This window comes from Microcebus murinus, chromosome 1 (genome assembly GCF_040939455.1).
Source record: "Microcebus murinus isolate Inina chromosome 1, M.murinus_Inina_mat1.0, whole genome shotgun sequence".
Classification (NCBI taxonomy): Eukaryota; Metazoa; Chordata; class Mammalia; order Primates; family Cheirogaleidae; genus Microcebus; species Microcebus murinus.
The window spans coordinates 69,177,827-69,195,324 of record NC_134104.1 but is presented as its reverse complement, the minus strand read 5'-3'; the positions used below and the strand labels follow the sequence as shown (position 1 = coordinate 69,195,324).

The window sequence follows — 17,498 nt, the reverse complement described above, 5'->3', positions numbered from 1 at the left end:
GGGCCACCCCAGACCACCTGTAGAGTCTCCTGTGTTAATTCCTTTGTCCTCAGAGCCACTTAGGCGGCCGCCCTTTTAAACGAGGAGTTTCCCTGAGGATGCTCTCCGGTCCCCTTCCAGCTCGCCCGCGCTCTCCAGACCCTACTCCCCTTTCCAACCTAAAGGTAGCAGCGCTCAGAGCCGGAGGCTCGGCGCGAGCCGCCTCCTCACTTCTCATTGGTTGAGAGCGCCGGGAAAACGGTCACGTGGGGGCGCGGCAGTCCAGCTCCGGGGCCGCCATCTTGGCGGAAAGTTTGGGGGGAGAGCGATTGGGGGCGCGGAAGGAGGCGAGGTTCCGGGGGTGGGGCGGCTAGTAGGCGAGAGGGCGAGCAGGCAAAGCGGGTTGCTGCGAGTGAGGAGGCGGCGCAGCCGAGGAGGAAGAGGCTTCGGGGGTGCGGCCGCCAAGGGGAGCTCCTCCCCCGTCCCTTCACCCCCTCGCTCAGCTCCTCGAGCACCGGGCGGGGCGGGGGTACGTGGAGCGGGGCCGCGCGGGGGAGTGCTCCGAGTGGGGCCGGAGCGCACCCCAGCTCCGAGCGCCCCGCTCGCAGGAACTTTGTGGCGGCGCCGCAGGTGTGGGGGCCCGCGGAGGTGTGCATGTGGGGCGCGAGGGCGTCGTGGAGAGCGGCCGCTGCCCCGTTCGGCCCCCGCTGGAGTAGCCCGGAGGAAGCGAGCGCGGAGAGAGGCAAGCGAGGGGAGGGGGCCCGAGGAGGGCGGGTGGCCAGCCCAGGTGGTCCCTTCTCTGCGCTCTGTGACCGCGGCTGGCTCTGGGGCCAAGGGTCGGAGCGCCTCTTCAGCCACCCGCCCCCAGTAGCAGGTGGGGAGTGTGGATACTTGTGCCGGGGAAGAGCTGCTTCAAGTCTAGGTATTTAGTGCCCTTCGGGGACGGGGAAGCTTTCGAGGAGAATTGGAAGCAGGCTTCTTTCTGTCTGCGCTTAATTTGCAGGCTACCCACCCCTAGGAAAAACCTTTCTACGTTGACGGACACTGCTAGGTTTTGAGGCACTTACTTTTCACTTGGGAAAACTTTGTAAGGTGGGCTTTTCAAAGAGAAATGGGAGGTTTTCGATTTCAATAGGGGGATTGCTAGTTTTTCTACGATTCTGTTCTTTTGTTTAGTTCTTTCTCCTTTCTGTTTTGTGTTTTTAAAGGTGTTTGCCCTCTTCCTGATTCTGGAGAAAAATGCCGGTCCGGAAGCAAGGTGAGAATTTGCTTCGGAACTCCTTGTGGATTTCACTTGCTATTCCATATGTCAGTTTTGTAATTGGTGTTTTAAAAATGTTTGTAAATTTGATGAGGCAGCATGGTCCTAGCTTTATTGCTTAGGAAATCAAATCTATGCCTCATATCATTTCAGAATATGGAAACACCTAAATGTTTGTTAAACTTTGTTTCTTGACATCTCACTAGTGATTAGTGAGGCAATTAAACCACTCCCCCCATGTCTTTAAAGAACTATGAGTTGGTGTTTTAGTATTCGTCATTCTTACTAAACACTACTTTGTGAGCAACTGTGGGATACTAAGAGCTAGTATTTTGAAAGACTTAAAATTTGGATAATGACAAATTGTAGATAATCTGCTTTTGCATATCAGGTAATCTGAAACTGAGTTACTAATACGTTGATCCTTTACTGTGGCGCGTTACCAGTGCACATTTATTACAAACTGTTCACCTTCACTCCATTTTCTACTGTGATATATGTTTAAACGTTTTTTTGGTCATTCTAGGGAATAGGTGTACATGAACATAGGGCCATTGGTTGAACTGGAGCATTTGGGGAACTGTTGAGATGTCTTACAGAATTATTTGCACTAGCATGTAATATTTTTTTTTGGTAAATATATAATTTTAATTAGGCTTTTTTTTCCCCTCAGATACCCAGAGAGCGTTGTTTCTTTTGGAAGAATATCGTTCGAAACTAAGCCAAACTGAAGACAGACAACTCAGAAGTTCCATAGAACGGGTTATTAACATATTTCAGAGCAACCTCTTTCAGGCTTTAATAGGTGGGAATTAAAACTTTGTGACCATTATCTGTCAGCTCAGCTTACTGCTTTTCTCAATTCAATTATTTTAAAGAGAATGATGTACTTGATTCTGTATGTAGTATTCAGTAACTTGAGCATCTTCAGCAAGTTGTATGTTTTTCATAGGCCAATATCTTTTCCAAAAATATCTAGTAACCAAAAAGCTTTCAATATGATTATTTCCTGGTCTTTGAGAACAGTGTTTCACATCCAAGCACTGTTAAAAGATGAAGTTGCAGAAATGTTTCAGGACCCAAAGGATAATGTCTGAATTACTGTTAGCTTGTTTCTGTATTTGACTTGTATTTCTTTGAAGTCCTTGAAGATGCTTGAAGGGTTCTGCTATGTTTAAGAACATTTATTCCCTTAATATAGACCTCTGTTTAACTTGGCATTCATGGATTAAAAATTTTAGTCCTAGAAATGATCTTAGATATGATCTGGTCTGATAACCTTATTTACAGACAAGAAGATTGAAACAGTTTTATTCTTAACTGTAACTTAAAGTTTAGGTGGTACATTGTTTGAAAGGAGAACTGGATAATTCAAGAATCCTGAATTCTATTCCTGACAATGCCATTAATTGAATGATATTATAAAAGTCATTTAACCTTTTCTAGGCCACTGCATTAGCTGTAGAATGTAGGCAGTGAAATGGAACAGTGGGCTTTAAGCTTTTTTTTTTTAAGTAGCTAGATCCTTTTTAAAAACATCATCTTGTATTTTGTATATAATCCCTGATATATAAAACAAGGTGACCTGTCTCTGGTCTTTTTCTCCAGGTACCTCAAGAGTTTGCAAACCACTGAACTAGAAAATTTGTCCCTTTGAGTTCTAAAAATGAACATTTTTTATTAGTCATCAAGTATATAACATTTTAAAATGAGACATATACTTAATTTCATTACATCTATTTCCTCAGTAACTTCCAACAGATATACCTTTATATCTGTCTATTAGTAATTGTTGGTGTGATTTGAGTACTATCTTCAAGTCAGTGTATTCTGTCAAATTATTGATAAATTGATCATCCCCACTAAATTTGTTTTAGAATTAAAGACTTTTAAGAAGATCACCTGATATAACTGAACAATTTCTAAAAATTTAATGTTATTATAGAATTTTTAAAACATACATAAGAATAGAGAACATAGTATAATGAACTGCCTTATACCTTTCATACATCTTCAAATATTATCAACATTTTGCTATTTTTGTTAGCATTGATGTACATTTTCTACATTGAATTTCTAAGTTGTGAGATTTGAGGTCCAAATGAATGATCAAATTGGAGCAAATGGATTCCTCTGAAAAAACAAGAAAAAAAGGAAGGGAAAGATAATTTTTTAAATTATGTGTCTTTCCAAATCAATGTTAAACCTAGTAATTTTTTATTTAGTAGAGTCACTGTTTAGGGAAAAAAACCAATATGACTTGTATGTCCTCATTTACATAAATACAAAGACATAGACTACAGTCTTTATGTGCAGGCTGTAACTTAAGAAAACTAAATGGTTAGTGAAGTAGTTAAAAAGAATATACACTTATATTTCCCTCTAGATTGGTGGTAGATTTGCTGTTAGGAGGCATTTTTGACATATTCTACCTTGCTTGTTTTGAATGTATTTATCTGTTCTTATGCATGATTGGATTTTGATAGGGTTAGCTTTCTAGTTATTAAGTTTATATTTGTGAATATTATTTCTCCTGTATAATTGGAGAATTAGTTCATTGGTTGTGAATTACTTTTCGTGTTTAGATTGCCTGACATTTTAATGTTTTGTAGGATTTGGTATCAGATTGTGATGTAAGAAAAGTAATAGATTTTAGGAGTTTTGAAATAGATAAATTTAATAGAGATTTTTGTGTGTTCCCATACTATAATTACATTAATTATTGATACTGCTTAATTAATAAATGTGTTCTCTTGTGCTTGCTGTAATTGGATTAATTTATTAACTTGTATTACTTAGTCTGAAAATGTTTTGGCTAATAAGATTTTCTTTTTGCTTTACACCTCTGCCATGGTTCTTTGAAACAGTGTCACAATGTACTTGAAGTCCAGATTGCTCTAAGCTATAGTTTGTTATGTTCATGGTATGCACTGAAAAATACTCATTTAACTGTTTTTTCCTTCAGTAAGTGGCATTCTGTCTTCTGAGCTGGTATCTGTGGACCATTGGATTAAAGGAGACTTGGGTCTTGACTACCTGAGTTGTTCAAAAATCATTTGGTGGTTAGGCTCTTCACTTCTTAGTTTGGAAATCATTTACTTTGGCTATAGTGAATTAGCTAGTTTTTTGCCTTGGATGCTCTGTATCTTTGGGTTTGCAATCTGCATTGATTGTCTATTTACTGATTCTTTGAACTGGTAGTTTTTATTGACTTTTCATGCATTTTTTAAAAAGTTTGTTTGGGTTTCTAGGGGTTTTGGTGATATAGAAATACTGATTGTTTTCCCCACCTTCTAGTCAATATATAGACTAGATTCCCTGTACTTTCAGATTATTCAGAGGGACAAGCATGTACATACTGGATATATCTGTTTTAAGATACCAATTTTTAAACATTTTAATATTTCCGAATTTGGGAACTATTTTATAACTGGTGTATGTCATTTTTTAAATTGACAGTGTTTTTGCATTCTTAGTGGCACATGAAATAATGGTGTATTATGTAATTCATAATCTCAATTTAATGGAATACAGAAAGTATTGTTCTAGCTCTGATGCTTGGTAGTATCCTTGAAGGATGGCTTGAAGATTTAAAAATTACTGAAAGCAGACAAGTTTTTCTTAACTTGAGTTTTAGCTAAGTTGTTTCTTTAGGGCTGAATATTTAAAGTTATAGCTTAAAAAAATTCATGAGCTGCACATTTGTTTAAAATTTACTCTGATATGGTGATTATATTTGTATAAATGGGAGATAATATCTGCCTAATTTCACTCCCTGATTTAGATGAGAGCAATTTGAAAACTTAATATATTTAATTTTGTATTCCAATGTTTTGTACTTAGATTTAAAAATGTTGTGAGTAAAAGTAGAATGGATATGGTTTGATTATAATCAAAGTCCAGATGTTCAGGTCCATAGTGGTTTTGGATCCTTCCTGATTCTAAGGTGTCTGGGATCTGAGGTGATCCTGGTAGTCCACAGAGATTTTCCAGACCCCTGCAGTTACTTCTTAGGAAGTCAGAGAACTCATCTGCTTTCCTTGTGCACAGGAGAAAAATCTAAGCTCAAGATCAGGCTGGTTTTAGAGACTTGAGTAAGTTGAGTCATGTGATTTGTATAGTTTGTCTGCAAGAAATAGCAAGCTTATTTTAATGCAGTGTTTTATTTTAGTTCTGCAGATATTTCAGAGTGAAAATGGATAATGTAATAACACTGTCCATTTATGAGTTTTTAGTTCCTAGTTCATTTGTTGCTACTCAGTTTTCTAGCTCTTATAAAGAGTACAAGATATTACCGAGTCCTTATTAGTAGATACTAGGTTTCAAAAAGTATGACTCCTTTACTATCTTAACCATTTTAAAATGTTAAGTATATTCCTATTGTTGTGAAACAGATCTTCAGAATGTTTTCATCTTGCAAAACTAAAACTCTATACCCTTTAAATAACTACCCCTCTTTCCTTCCATTCCCCAACCCCTCATAACCACCATTCTATTTTCTATTTCCATGAATTTGACTATATTAGCTACTTCCCTTAAAAGTGTATGGAAAAGATAATATTGGCTAATATTTATTCAGCACTTTCTATGTGCTAATTACAAGTATCTTATTTAGTCATTGTAGTCCTATACGGATTCGCCTGCCTGAGGTGATTTTACCATTTTATAGATTAGAAAACTGAGGAACGGAAAAATGACCAACCTTGCCCTTGTCCTCAGATACTAAATTGTGGCACCAGAAATTGAACTCAACTAATCGTGAATCCAGAGCCTCTTTTTACCTTCAGCTGTTAGGATGCTCTTTGTCATTTTGTTCAGAGTTGACGGTTTTAATGTAGTAAAGAACACTAATAACAAGAATGTTTAAGACAGGTTAATATGCAGAGTTAGTCTTTTTTAAAAAACCATTATTGCTGTGAAGGAGAGTGTTTATAATGATGTTTATAATGATGGAATTTACACATTTGATGTAATTTACATATTTATATTTACTTAAGTAATCAAGGTTTGAGAACTGTCACCTGTAGTGGTAAAATATCAGTATTTCTTAGATTCTTTTGCTTTATTTTGGCCCCACTGATGTTACATTTTAGCCTATCACTAACTTCTTGTGTGTGTATATATGTATTTGTATGTGCGTGTGTAACTTTGAAGGCTAGGTTTGAGCAAGGAAAACATAACAGGATGTGGATCAGACTGTTGGCTGAAAGTTTATGGAATTGGAGAATTTTATTAACTTTTCACTTGGTGATTTTGATTTAATTAGATTGAGTTGTTTATTTGCTAATAGTTTTGCTTACTGCTTTGAAGCAGTGTTTTTATTATGTTGAATCTAGCTGAATTCTCTTTAGAACCTCGGAATCATAGAGCTGTAAAAGCATGTTCTTCTAAGCCAGGTGTCCTCAAACTATGACCCAAAGGCCACATGTGGGTGTTTTTGCCCGTTTGTTTTTTTACTGCAAAATAAGATATGTGCAGTGTGCATAGGAATTTGTTCATAGTTTTTTTCAAACTATAGCCTGGCCCTCCAATGGTCTGAGGGACAGTGAACTGGCCTTCTGTTTAAAAAGTTTGAGGACCCCTGTTCTAAGCCATTTCTTCTATGTAGGGTCAAATTTTTCCTCAGTACAGGATCCAGTCTAGGACCAGGTATTAACATTTAGTTGTCATGTCTCTTTACTTTCCTTTAATCTGGGCACATTTCCACAGCCTTTATTTGCCTTTTATGACACTGACATTTTTGAAGAACACAGTTTCCCGTCACTTTTATTTTTTATGTAATGTTTCTCATTTGGATTTGTCTGATGTTTACTTGTGATTAGATTCAGGTTATGTATTCCTGGCTTAGGGTTCTACACATCTGGAGGTATATGATTTCATCTGCCTTTCATTGATGATGTTATTATAATTTTTGGTTTTTTTGGCGATGTTAGTTTTGCTCACCCAATTAGGCATTGTCTAAATTGTCAACTCTATCGTCACAATTTTTCCTCTTGCTTCTTAATATAAGCAATATGTGGGAGAGACACTTTAACACCATGTACATATCCTGCTCTTTAGCAAAATTTCCACCTATACTTAGCATCCATTTATGATTCTTGCCTGAACCAGTTTCTACTATGGTTGAAAAATGAGTTTTCTAACAGCAGCACTCCTACATTTTCCAATACTTGGCATTTTGCTGTAATCAAGAGCCCTCCTTTATCTGTCTGTGTGTCCATCATGAACTTACAGATTTCTGTTTCTCTCAGTGGTTTATCATTTATTATCACTGTTAATGATTTTTGTGCTTAGATTGTCATGGATTTAGCCCGTGCAGGCCAAGGATAGATTGGTCAGTCCCACCAAGCAATGGCAATGGAGGCATAGCACGTTGTGTCTTGATCTATAGCTCTATAGGGTACATTTGAGGATGAATAGTTGTAGGATTCACCCTCTTCATGGCAACACAGTAAAGGTCAACTCAAGAGTTAACATTTGTGAAACTATTATTTTGTGCCATAAGCTTGCTCTTATGTCCTTATGACATGCCCTATCATTTCTTAGAGCACTTTCTTAATTTTGGGCTGAACGAAGATGTTCCAGCTTCATCTTGTACCTGACCTGCCCCAGCCATTTCTAGGATCAGCTATTTCTCTGAGAAGCTCTAGTTCCTTTTAGTACACACCTTGTTTTAAGGAATGCATGTGTGAATGCTGTGTGGCTGTTAGTTAAATAGTATCTACAGTGTTAAAATAATTTATTTTTGTTCACTGATTACTTGGCATCTTTCCTGTTTCTAGTGTATGAAACAAATTGTGAGTAATACTTTTTAATTTTATAGGATAGATTTTTCTCTTTAGGGGATCAAAATGAAATTTTTTTTCTTTTTTGAGATAGGGTTTCGCTTGTTGCCCAGGCTAGAGTGCAGTGGCATGTTCACAGCTCACTGCAGGTGCAAACTCATGGGCTTAGGTGATCTTTCTGCCTCAGCCTCCCATAGTGCTAGGATTACACACCAGGCTCAATCCAAAATGGATTTTTAAACATATAGTAGTTTAGAAGAAAGCAGATTATCTGTGCTTAAGTAGATTTGACTAGTGTATATTTTAGTGTTTAAAAATATGCTTGTTTTAGTCAATGAACTGATGGAATTTTTTGCCTCTGAAATGGTGGGGTTATAGTTCAGTGTTCTGAAGCTTTCTAGTTGCCATCTTTGTAACCCTCTAGAATGAAATGTATTATAAAAATAATGCATTTTCCATATATATAAAATATCATAAACAAGAAAATTTTCACACGAGATAACCTCCTACTTCATTCATGGGGTGAATGTCCTTCTAGAATGTTATTCTGTGTATATACACAATTTCATTTTGCAAAATAAACTCCTTACGCAAGTAAAACAATTTGTTTCCTACATGAGAATTGATTTTTTTTTTAAGACAGAGTCTCACTCTGTTGCCCAGGCTAGAGTGCTGTGGCGTCAGCCTGGCTCACAGCAACCTCAAACTCCTGGGCTCAAGCAATCATGCCTCAGCCTCCAGGGTAGCTGGGACTACAGGCATGTGCCACCATGCCTGGCCAGTTTTTCTATATATTTTTAGTTGGCCAATTAATTTCTTTCTATTTTTAGTAGAGGCGGGGGTCTCACTCTTGCTCAGGCTGGTTTCGAACTGCTGACCTTGAGCAATCCTCCCACCTTGGCCTCCCACCTCGGCCTCCCAGAGTGGTAGGATTACAGGCATGGGCCACTGCACCCGGCAGAGAATTGATATTTAAATCAGCATGTAAGGTGAAAAAATCACATCTGGTTAATAATATCCTTGAGAATCCTTCAGGAATTTAATACTCATTGTCTCTTTTTAACTACAGCACAATTGTTTTTTCCTCTAGTGGAAAGGAATCATTGTTTCTGCAGTTGAGCACTGGATGAAGTTGTAGGGTTAAGTGACTTCTTATACTAAAACAAATAACATAAAATTACACTCAGCACAGTGAGATATAGCAAGATGTTCACATTATGACAGGCTAAAACTAATTAAACACATTACGAGAGGCTAAACTAAAACTAAATGGGGCTAAAACTAAACACATTATAAAAGGCTAAACTAAAACTAAACATCAAAACTAACATTACCTGAAGGAGCTCTCTTCTCCCTTTTGATTTTTTGAGACATTTACTTATTGGATGCACTGACAAGTAGCATTGCCTTTTTTTGTGGGGTCGGGGTAGGGGTACTGCAGTTCAGTTTGTGTAAATGTATATAGTATGACTTCTTTGTACTGTACATATTATATCCCAAAACACTTATCAATGGATATATTTCCATAGCAATAGATTTGTACCATTTTAAATGATTGTTTGCTTTATTTAGGTTTCCTGTAGTTTTATTAATGGTTTCCTAGAAACATTTAGGTTTGTATTTTTCTGAATTATAAACACTGCATTTGTATGTGTGTTTTTCTTTCACATTCTTTATTATATCCTTAGGACAAACTCCTAGAAATGAATTGCTTGGTCAAAGGGGGTGTGCATTTTGAGGCTTTTGATGTAATTTGTTAAATATTCTTAGGAATGTTATGTCAGTTTAAGTTTTTAGGCAATATGTGGAAGAATGACTAAATTCACCATATCGTAAACAGTAAATATTATTCATCCTTTTAAGATTTTCTGCTCTGATATGTAGAATAAATATACCTTTGGTCATTTTGATGTTTTATTGTACATTTCTTTGATTAAAGAAATAACCAAAGATGTAAGAAAGTCATTTGATTATTTTAATTTCTTTTGTTAGTTATCTATTTATGTCATTTGCTCCCCCTTCCCCATTTTTCCTTTTGCTTAGAGGTTTAAAATCTACAATAGCCATTTCAGTTCTGTCTGCCATGTAAGTTGCAGATAACTTTCCTTGTTTGTCATTTTTTTTAAACTTGGATTTTTAAAAAAAGATTTATATAAGGTTAGATTTATCTATATTTTTCTTTGTGCTTTCTGCACTTGGTATCATGCTTGGAAAGGCTATCCCCAATGTTGTAATCCCAAAGGTTATTATAATTTGTTTCCAAGATTATAAAAACATTTACTTATGTTCAAGTTCTTTCAGGACTTCTTTTTTTTTAACATTTTAATTTTTAATATATTTGGAAATTATATTGATGTAAAGTATAAAATCTAATTTTTTTTTTTTTTTTTTTTTTTTTTTGAGACAGAGTCTTGCTTTGTTGTCCAGGCTAGAGTGAGTGCCGTGGCGTCAGGCTAGCTCACAGCAACTTCAAACTCCTGGGCTCGAGTGATCCTTCTGCCTCAGCCTCCCGAGTAGCTGGGACTACAGGCATGCGCCACCATGCCTGGCTAATTTTTTATATACCAATTAATTTCTTTCTATTTATAGTAGAGACGGGGTCTCGCTCTTGCTCAGGCTGGTTTTGAACTCCTGACCTTGAGCAATCCGCCCGCCTCGGCCTCCCAGAGAGCTAGGATTACAGGCGTGAGCCACCACGCCCGGCCTAAAATCTAATTTTTAATATAAATTTATTATTCTCCTTTATACATTTTTGTTTTGTTTTGAAACAGTGTCTGTCATCTGGGCTAGAGTGCAGTGGTGTCGTCATAGCTCACTGCAACATCAAAGTCCTGGGCTCAAGTGATTCTTCTGCCATCACACCCAGCTAATTTTTCTATTTTTTGTAGAGATAGGATCTCACTCTTGCTCAGGCTGGTCTAGAACTTCCGTTCTCAAGCAGTCATCCTTCCTCTTCCTCCCAGAAAGTGCTAGGATTACAGGCATGAACCACCGTGCCAGTCTAGTCCTTTTTTTGTGGTCCCCAACCCGTGGGCCATGGACCAGTACCTGTTAGGGCCCTATGGAAAAATTGTCTTCCATGAAACCAGTCCTTGGTGCCAAAAAGCTTGGGGACCACTGCTTTATATTATACATTTTAAAAAATTAATAGACTTATTTTTTTCAGCAGTTTAAGGTTTACAGAAAAATTGAGTGGAAAGTACAGTTTCCATAGCCTCACCCCCTCTTCTCCTATTATTAACATCTTTCATTAGTGTGGTGTATTTGTTACAATTTAGCCAATATTAATACATTGTTATTAAAGTCCATAGTTTATATTAGGATTCACTCTTTGTGTTGTACATTGACAAATCTGACTTACAAAGTTATTTTCACACATGTGTCCACCATTGCAGAATCATACAGAATAGTTTCACTGCCCTAAAAATCCTATGGGCTTCACCTTTTCAGCCCCCTTGCTCTCCCCCACCCCTCTGCCAGGTGAACTCTTGGAACCACTGATCTATTTACTGTCTCTATATAATTTTCCTTTTCCAAAGTGTCATATAGTTGGAATCATAAGTGTGTAGCCTTTTGAGATGGACTTTTTTTTCACTCAGCAATGTGTATTTAAGGTTCCTCCAATGCCTTTTCATGGCTCCATAGCTCATATCTTTTTGTTGCTGAATTGTATTCTGTTGTATGGATGTACTAAGGTTTATCTGCTCACCTATTAAAGAGCATCTTGGTTGCTTCTAGATTTTATCAATTGTGAATAAAGCTGCTATAAATGTTTGTGTGCAGGTTTTTGTGTTGACTTAAGTTTTCAACTCATTTGGGTAAATGCCAAGGAGAACAATTGCTGGGTGATGTGGTATGAGTATTTTTAGTTTTTAAGAAACTGCCGAAACAGTCTTCTGAAGTGGTTGTACCGTTTTGCATTCCTGTGAGCAATGAGTTTCTCTGTGTACTTGCTTTGGATTTTAGCCATGTAAGTAGGTGTGTAGTGGTATCTCATTATTTTAACTTGGAATTCCCTAATGATACTTGATGTTGAGAATCTTTTCATTTGCTAATATGCTGTCTGTTTTGGTGAGGTGTCTGTCCATATCTTTTGTCCATTTTTATTGGATTATTTGTTTTCTTTTTTCTTAGATAGAGTCGCACTCTGTTGCCCAGAGTGCTGTGGCGTCAGCCTAGCTCACAGCAACCTCAAACTCCTGGGCTTAGGTGACCCTCCTGCCTCAGCCTCCCAAGTAGCTGGGACTACAGGCATGCACCACTATGCCCGGCTAAATTTTTCTATTTATTTTTAGTTGGCCAATTAATTTCTTTCTATTTTTAGTAGAGACAGGGTCTTGCTCTTGCTCAGGCTGGTTTCAAACTCCTGACCTTGAGCGATCCTCCCATCTCGGCCTCCCAGAGTGCTAGGGTTACAGGAGTGAGCCACTGGACCAGGCCTGATTATTTGTTTTCTTATTGTTGAGTCTTAAGACTTTTTTGTTGTATACTTTAGATATCAGTTTTTTATCAGATATGTGTTTTTACATATATTTTTTCCCTGTCTGTGGCTTGTTTCATTTTCTTTTTTTCCCCATCAAATATTATTTTCTCATAGATCAGAAATATCATTTATGTTATGTTAAACTGTTACATATTCTTAGATTTGTATTTAGACTTTCTACTCTGATCCTGAGTTAGTATTGCCTTAAGATTTTTAAGTTAGAGAAATGTTTCATGGTTTGTGAGCTTCTCTGTTTAAGATGATGTAAATTGTCACCAGAAGGTAGAAAATTTATTTGCCTATTTGAAAATTCCCTTCCTCCCGTGCCTCAAGAAATACCCTTGAGGGTATTTCTGGAATTCTGTATTTTCCCTTAATTCCCATGGTTTGCAAACTTTGAATTCTAGGAAGAAAATGTTAATAACAAAGGCAATGAAAGCTTTTTGCTTAAAAGAAAATACTACGTTTGGAGACTTCTGAAATATGTGATCTTAGAGATTTCCAAAGATTTTTTTTTTTTAATAGTTAGAAATAATTCTGTTCTGTTCCATTGGACTAACTGCTTGTCTTTAAGTTTAGTTTTTAAGAGTTTCTTAGTACACATGTTGGAGCTTTTTCTGGCCTTATAATTTAGATCTTTGTTCAGGAACTGTACTTGTGGGGATCCAGTTTAGTCTAAAACAGAAAAAGCACTTGTAATAGACTGTGATAAGACTGATACAGTAGGTTTCAACATAAGTAATATTTTCAGTTGTGAGTCAACTAAAATGTAGTTTTTTCCTAATATTTTAGCATTTCTGCATTCTTGTTTTCTCTTTTTGCTTGCTTTAGTGCATCATTATCTTCAAAGGAAATAATTTTATTTCAGGGTAGTAAATTAAAATGTAATCAGTTGTTTAATTGTATATCTGGGAGAGCTCTCTGGATCTTCAGATGAATATGGATTCTTATCAAATGGTAATCCTTTTGACTACCCTGCACCCTCCCACTTTCTTTACATTTTCATAGTAAAGATTTAAGTTTAGAGTGGAATGCAAGTTAAATATTTCCATAGATTTATTGAAAAACTCTGTCATTTTATACTGGATAGTAAATTTGGCAGTTCCTGATAAATAGTATTGAGGGGTGTGAAGCATTTATTGTTTTGCTATAGTTGCATTTTGTTTTTCATAGTATATATATAAAATTATGAGTAGCCATTATTATTGACATTAAATATTGAAACACAAATGAAATGACTCATATAAACCAAAATTGAGAAAGAAATTTTCATTTGTCTATCAAAGAAATGGTTAATTTAATTTTCAAATTTTTGTACACTTGTTTAGAGAAATTTAAAATAAATATATGCTTAAGCTTCTGTAGCACCTTAAGCTATAGCCATCCCATTTTTTAAAAAACTACCTTTTTAGGTTTTTTAATTGAAAAACCTAAGATGTTATATAATTCCCCCCCAATTTTCTCCATCTCCCAAAGACATTTTTGTTGTGTCATATCTTACTTTTTAATGCTTTTATTCCTCTTCCAGAACTTATTCACTCCATTAGTCATCATTGAATAACTAAAGTGTTAAACTCATGAATTCTTTATTTTCACAAAGTTGTACTTTTGAGAATAACATGGATTGTTAGGCTTTGGGCTGTGAAATGGATCTTTAGGAATTAGAGATTGGTGTGATACTCGGATTTATCATGTTTGTTTTTGTCTTCCATTTGACTTTTATTTGGGTAGTAGCTTTTGTTTTACTTAGGCTAGGTACCTTATAGAACTCAATGTTATAATCCCCAGTTTAGAAAGATATAAAGACAGAGTGGAAAGTATAAAGACAAACTGTAAAATAATTTGAATCCTATAATGTCATTTTGTAAGAAATACTTGTCACAATGATAATTAACCCTTTTTTTGGCTAAATGTTTATATAAGCTATGATAAGTGGTATAATTCTCTTCGAACATATAAAATGTGTATTAACTGTAAAGCCCAAGGACTGCTGATAACATGGAAAATATAAAGTATAGATAGTTTGGACTCACAAGAAAAGTTCAGTCTGTGTATACATTTTTTCCAGAGGGTGCCCTTTTTGATTAGATGCTCCTTTGAAACATCTTAGCTGACATAACTGAAGGAATTGTAATGGGGAATAAGTTTCTGAAGAAATCTTATTATGCTGTTCATCACTATAGTCTTGGAGCATCCTAAAGATGAAGAAATGTATAAACTATGGAAAGTTTGGAATGTCAAGATGGAATATTGGTCAGGATTAAAGATGATGTATACCGTATGTATTTTTTAGGGAAAGTGATAATTGTGACATACTATCATATCAAAGACTTCACCACACTGCCCGTGTATTACCAGAAATATTTCAGTACTTTTGTTTTAGTTAGCCAAGTACAATAATTAATCTCTTTTTAAGTTGGGAATTTTCTGGTAATATGTTACCCTGACCTCAGTAAGAAATGAAAATATCTCTAAGTAGCTAAATAGATATTATAAAACCCATATATTAAATCCCATGCACTTTACTCATCTAAGATCTCCCCTAGACTTCCACTTAGCTTTTTTTTTTTTTTTTATTTCGGCATATTATGGGGGTACAGATTTTAAGGTTTCAATAAATGCCCATTTTCCCCCCTCCCCCCAAAAGTCTGAGTCTCCATCATGACCATCCCCCAGATGGTGCACATCTCACTCATTATGTATGTATATACCCGCCCCCCTCCCCCCTCCCACCTGCCCAATACCTTATTACTGTAGTACCTATGTGTCCACTTAGGTGCTACTCAGTTAATACCAGTTTGCTGGAGAATATATCTGGTGCTTGTTTTTCCATTCTTGGGATACTTCACTTAGTAGTATGGGTTCCAGCTCTAACCAGGAAACTATAAGATGTGCTATATCACCATTGTTTCTTAGAGCTGAATAGTACTCCATGGTATACATATACCACATTTTATTAATCCACTCATGTATTGATGGTCACTTGGGTTGTTTCCACAGCTTTGCGATTATGAATTGTGCTGCTATAAACATTCGAGTGCAGGTGTCTTTTTGTAGAGTGTCATTGGATCGTTTGGGTAGATGCCCAGCAATGGGATTGCTGGATCAAATGGTAGATTCACTTGTATCGCTTTAAGGTATCTCCATATTGCTTTCCACAGAGGTTGAACTAGTTTGCAGTCCCACCAGCAGTGTAGGAGTGTTCCTCTCTCTCCGCAGCAACCACGCCAGCATTTATTGTTTGGAGATTTTTTGATAAAGGCCATTCTCACTGGGGTTAAGTGATATCTCATTGTGGTTTTGATTTGCATTTCCCTGATGATTAGAGATGTTGAGCATTTCTTCATATGTTTGTTGGCCATTCTTCTGTCTTCTTTAGAAAAATTTCTGTTCAAGTCCTTTGCCCACTTTTTAATGGGGTTATTTGATTTTTTCTTCCTGATTTTCGTGAGTTCTAAGTATATTCTAGTTATCAGTCCCTTATCGGATGCATAGGATGCAAAAATTTTCTCCCATTCTGTGGGTTGTCTGTTTACTTTCATGACTATTTCTTTGGCTGTGCAGAAGCTTTGTAGTTTGATCATGTCCCATTTATTTATTTTTGTTGCTGCTGTGATTGCCTTTGGGGACTTCTTCATAAACTCTTTGCCCAGGCCAATGTCTAGGAGAGTGTTTCCAACTTTTTCCTCTAGAGTTCTAACAGTTTCATACCTTAGGTTTAAGTCTGTTATCCAGCGTGAGTTGGTTTTTGTGAGAGGTGAAAGGTGTGGGTCCTGTTTTAGCCTTCTACAGGTGGCTATCCAGTTTTCCCAGCACCATTTATTGAAGAGGGATTCTTTTCCCCAGAGTATGTTTTTGTCTGCTTTGTCAAAGATTAGATGGCTATATGAGGATGGTTTTATATCAGGATTCTCAGATCTGTTCCACTGGTCAATATTCCTATTTTTGTGCCAATACCATATTGTTTTAATTACTACAGCTTTGAAGTATAGTTTGATATCTGGCATATTAATGCCTCCCATTTTGTTTTTGTTGCCTAGAATTGCTCTTGATATTCGGGGTCTTCTTTGGTTCCATACGAAGCGTAAAATTATTTTTTCTATATCTGTGAAGAATGCTGATGGGATTTTAATAGGTATTGCGTTGAATCTGTAGATCAGTTTGGGTAGTATAGACATTTTGATGATATTGAGTCCGCCGATCCACGAGCATGGTATGGATTTCCATCTGTTTACATCCTCTGCTATTTCCTTCCTGAGTGTTTCATAGCTCTCCCTGTAGAGGTCTTTTACGTCCTTGGTTAAGTATATTCCTAGGTACGTTAATTTCTTTGTTGCTATTGTGAAGGGAATTGAGTCTTTGATTTGGTTCTCAATTAGATTGTTGTTGGCGTATATGAATGCCTCTGATTTCTGTGTATTGATTTTGTATCCTGAGACTTTACTAAATTCATTGATCAGTTCCAGGAGTTTCTTGGTTGAATCCTTGGGGTTTTCTAGATACAATATCATATCATCAGCAAACAGTGAAAGTTTGATCTCTTCTGCCCCTATTTGGATACCTTTGATTCCATTTTCCTGTCTGATTGCTGTAGCCAAGACTTCCAGTACTATGTTGAACAGAAGTGGAGATAGTGGGCAGCCTTGTCTGGTTCCAGTTCTAAGTGGGAATGATGTCAATTTTTCCCCATTCAGTATGATGTTGGCTATGGGTCTGTCATATATGGCTTGTATCATTTTTAGGTATGTCCCTTCTATGCCTATTTTCTTCAGTGTTCGTATCATGAAAGGGTGTTGAATTTTGTCAAAAGCTTTTTCTGCATTTATTGAAAGAATCATGTGGTCTTTGTGTTTGCTTCTGTTTATGTGGTGAATTGCATTTATAGATTTACGTATGTTGAACCATCCCTGCATCCCTGGGATGAAGCCCACTTGGTCATGGTGGATTATTTTTTTGATAAGTGTCTGGATTCGGTTAGCTAAGATTTTGT

The 17,498-nt window shown here is 36.7% G+C and overlaps 1 protein-coding gene across 15 annotated transcripts in view; it reads left to right on the top strand.

Annotated features, from left to right (window-relative positions):
- The first annotated feature begins 263 nt into the window (after nt 1-263).
- The window catches only part of DLG1 (discs large MAGUK scaffold protein 1), a 280,182-nt gene continuing 262,947 nt past the window's right edge, over nt 264-17,498 (top strand). For 5 of the 15 annotated variants that reach the window (XM_076002734.1, XM_076002732.1, XM_076002729.1 and 2 more), the window contains exons 1-3: nt 264-721; nt 1,188-1,237; nt 1,914-2,045. In XM_076002734.1, the coding sequence (XP_075858849.1) occupies nt 1,219-1,237; nt 1,914-2,045 (151 nt within the window). In that variant the 5' untranslated portion in view covers nt 264-721; nt 1,188-1,218. The remainder of the gene's footprint in view (nt 722-1,187; nt 1,238-1,913; nt 2,046-17,498) is intronic. The other 10 variants (XM_076002724.1, XM_012780305.3, XM_076002722.1 and 7 more) reach the window with 6 other exon arrangements.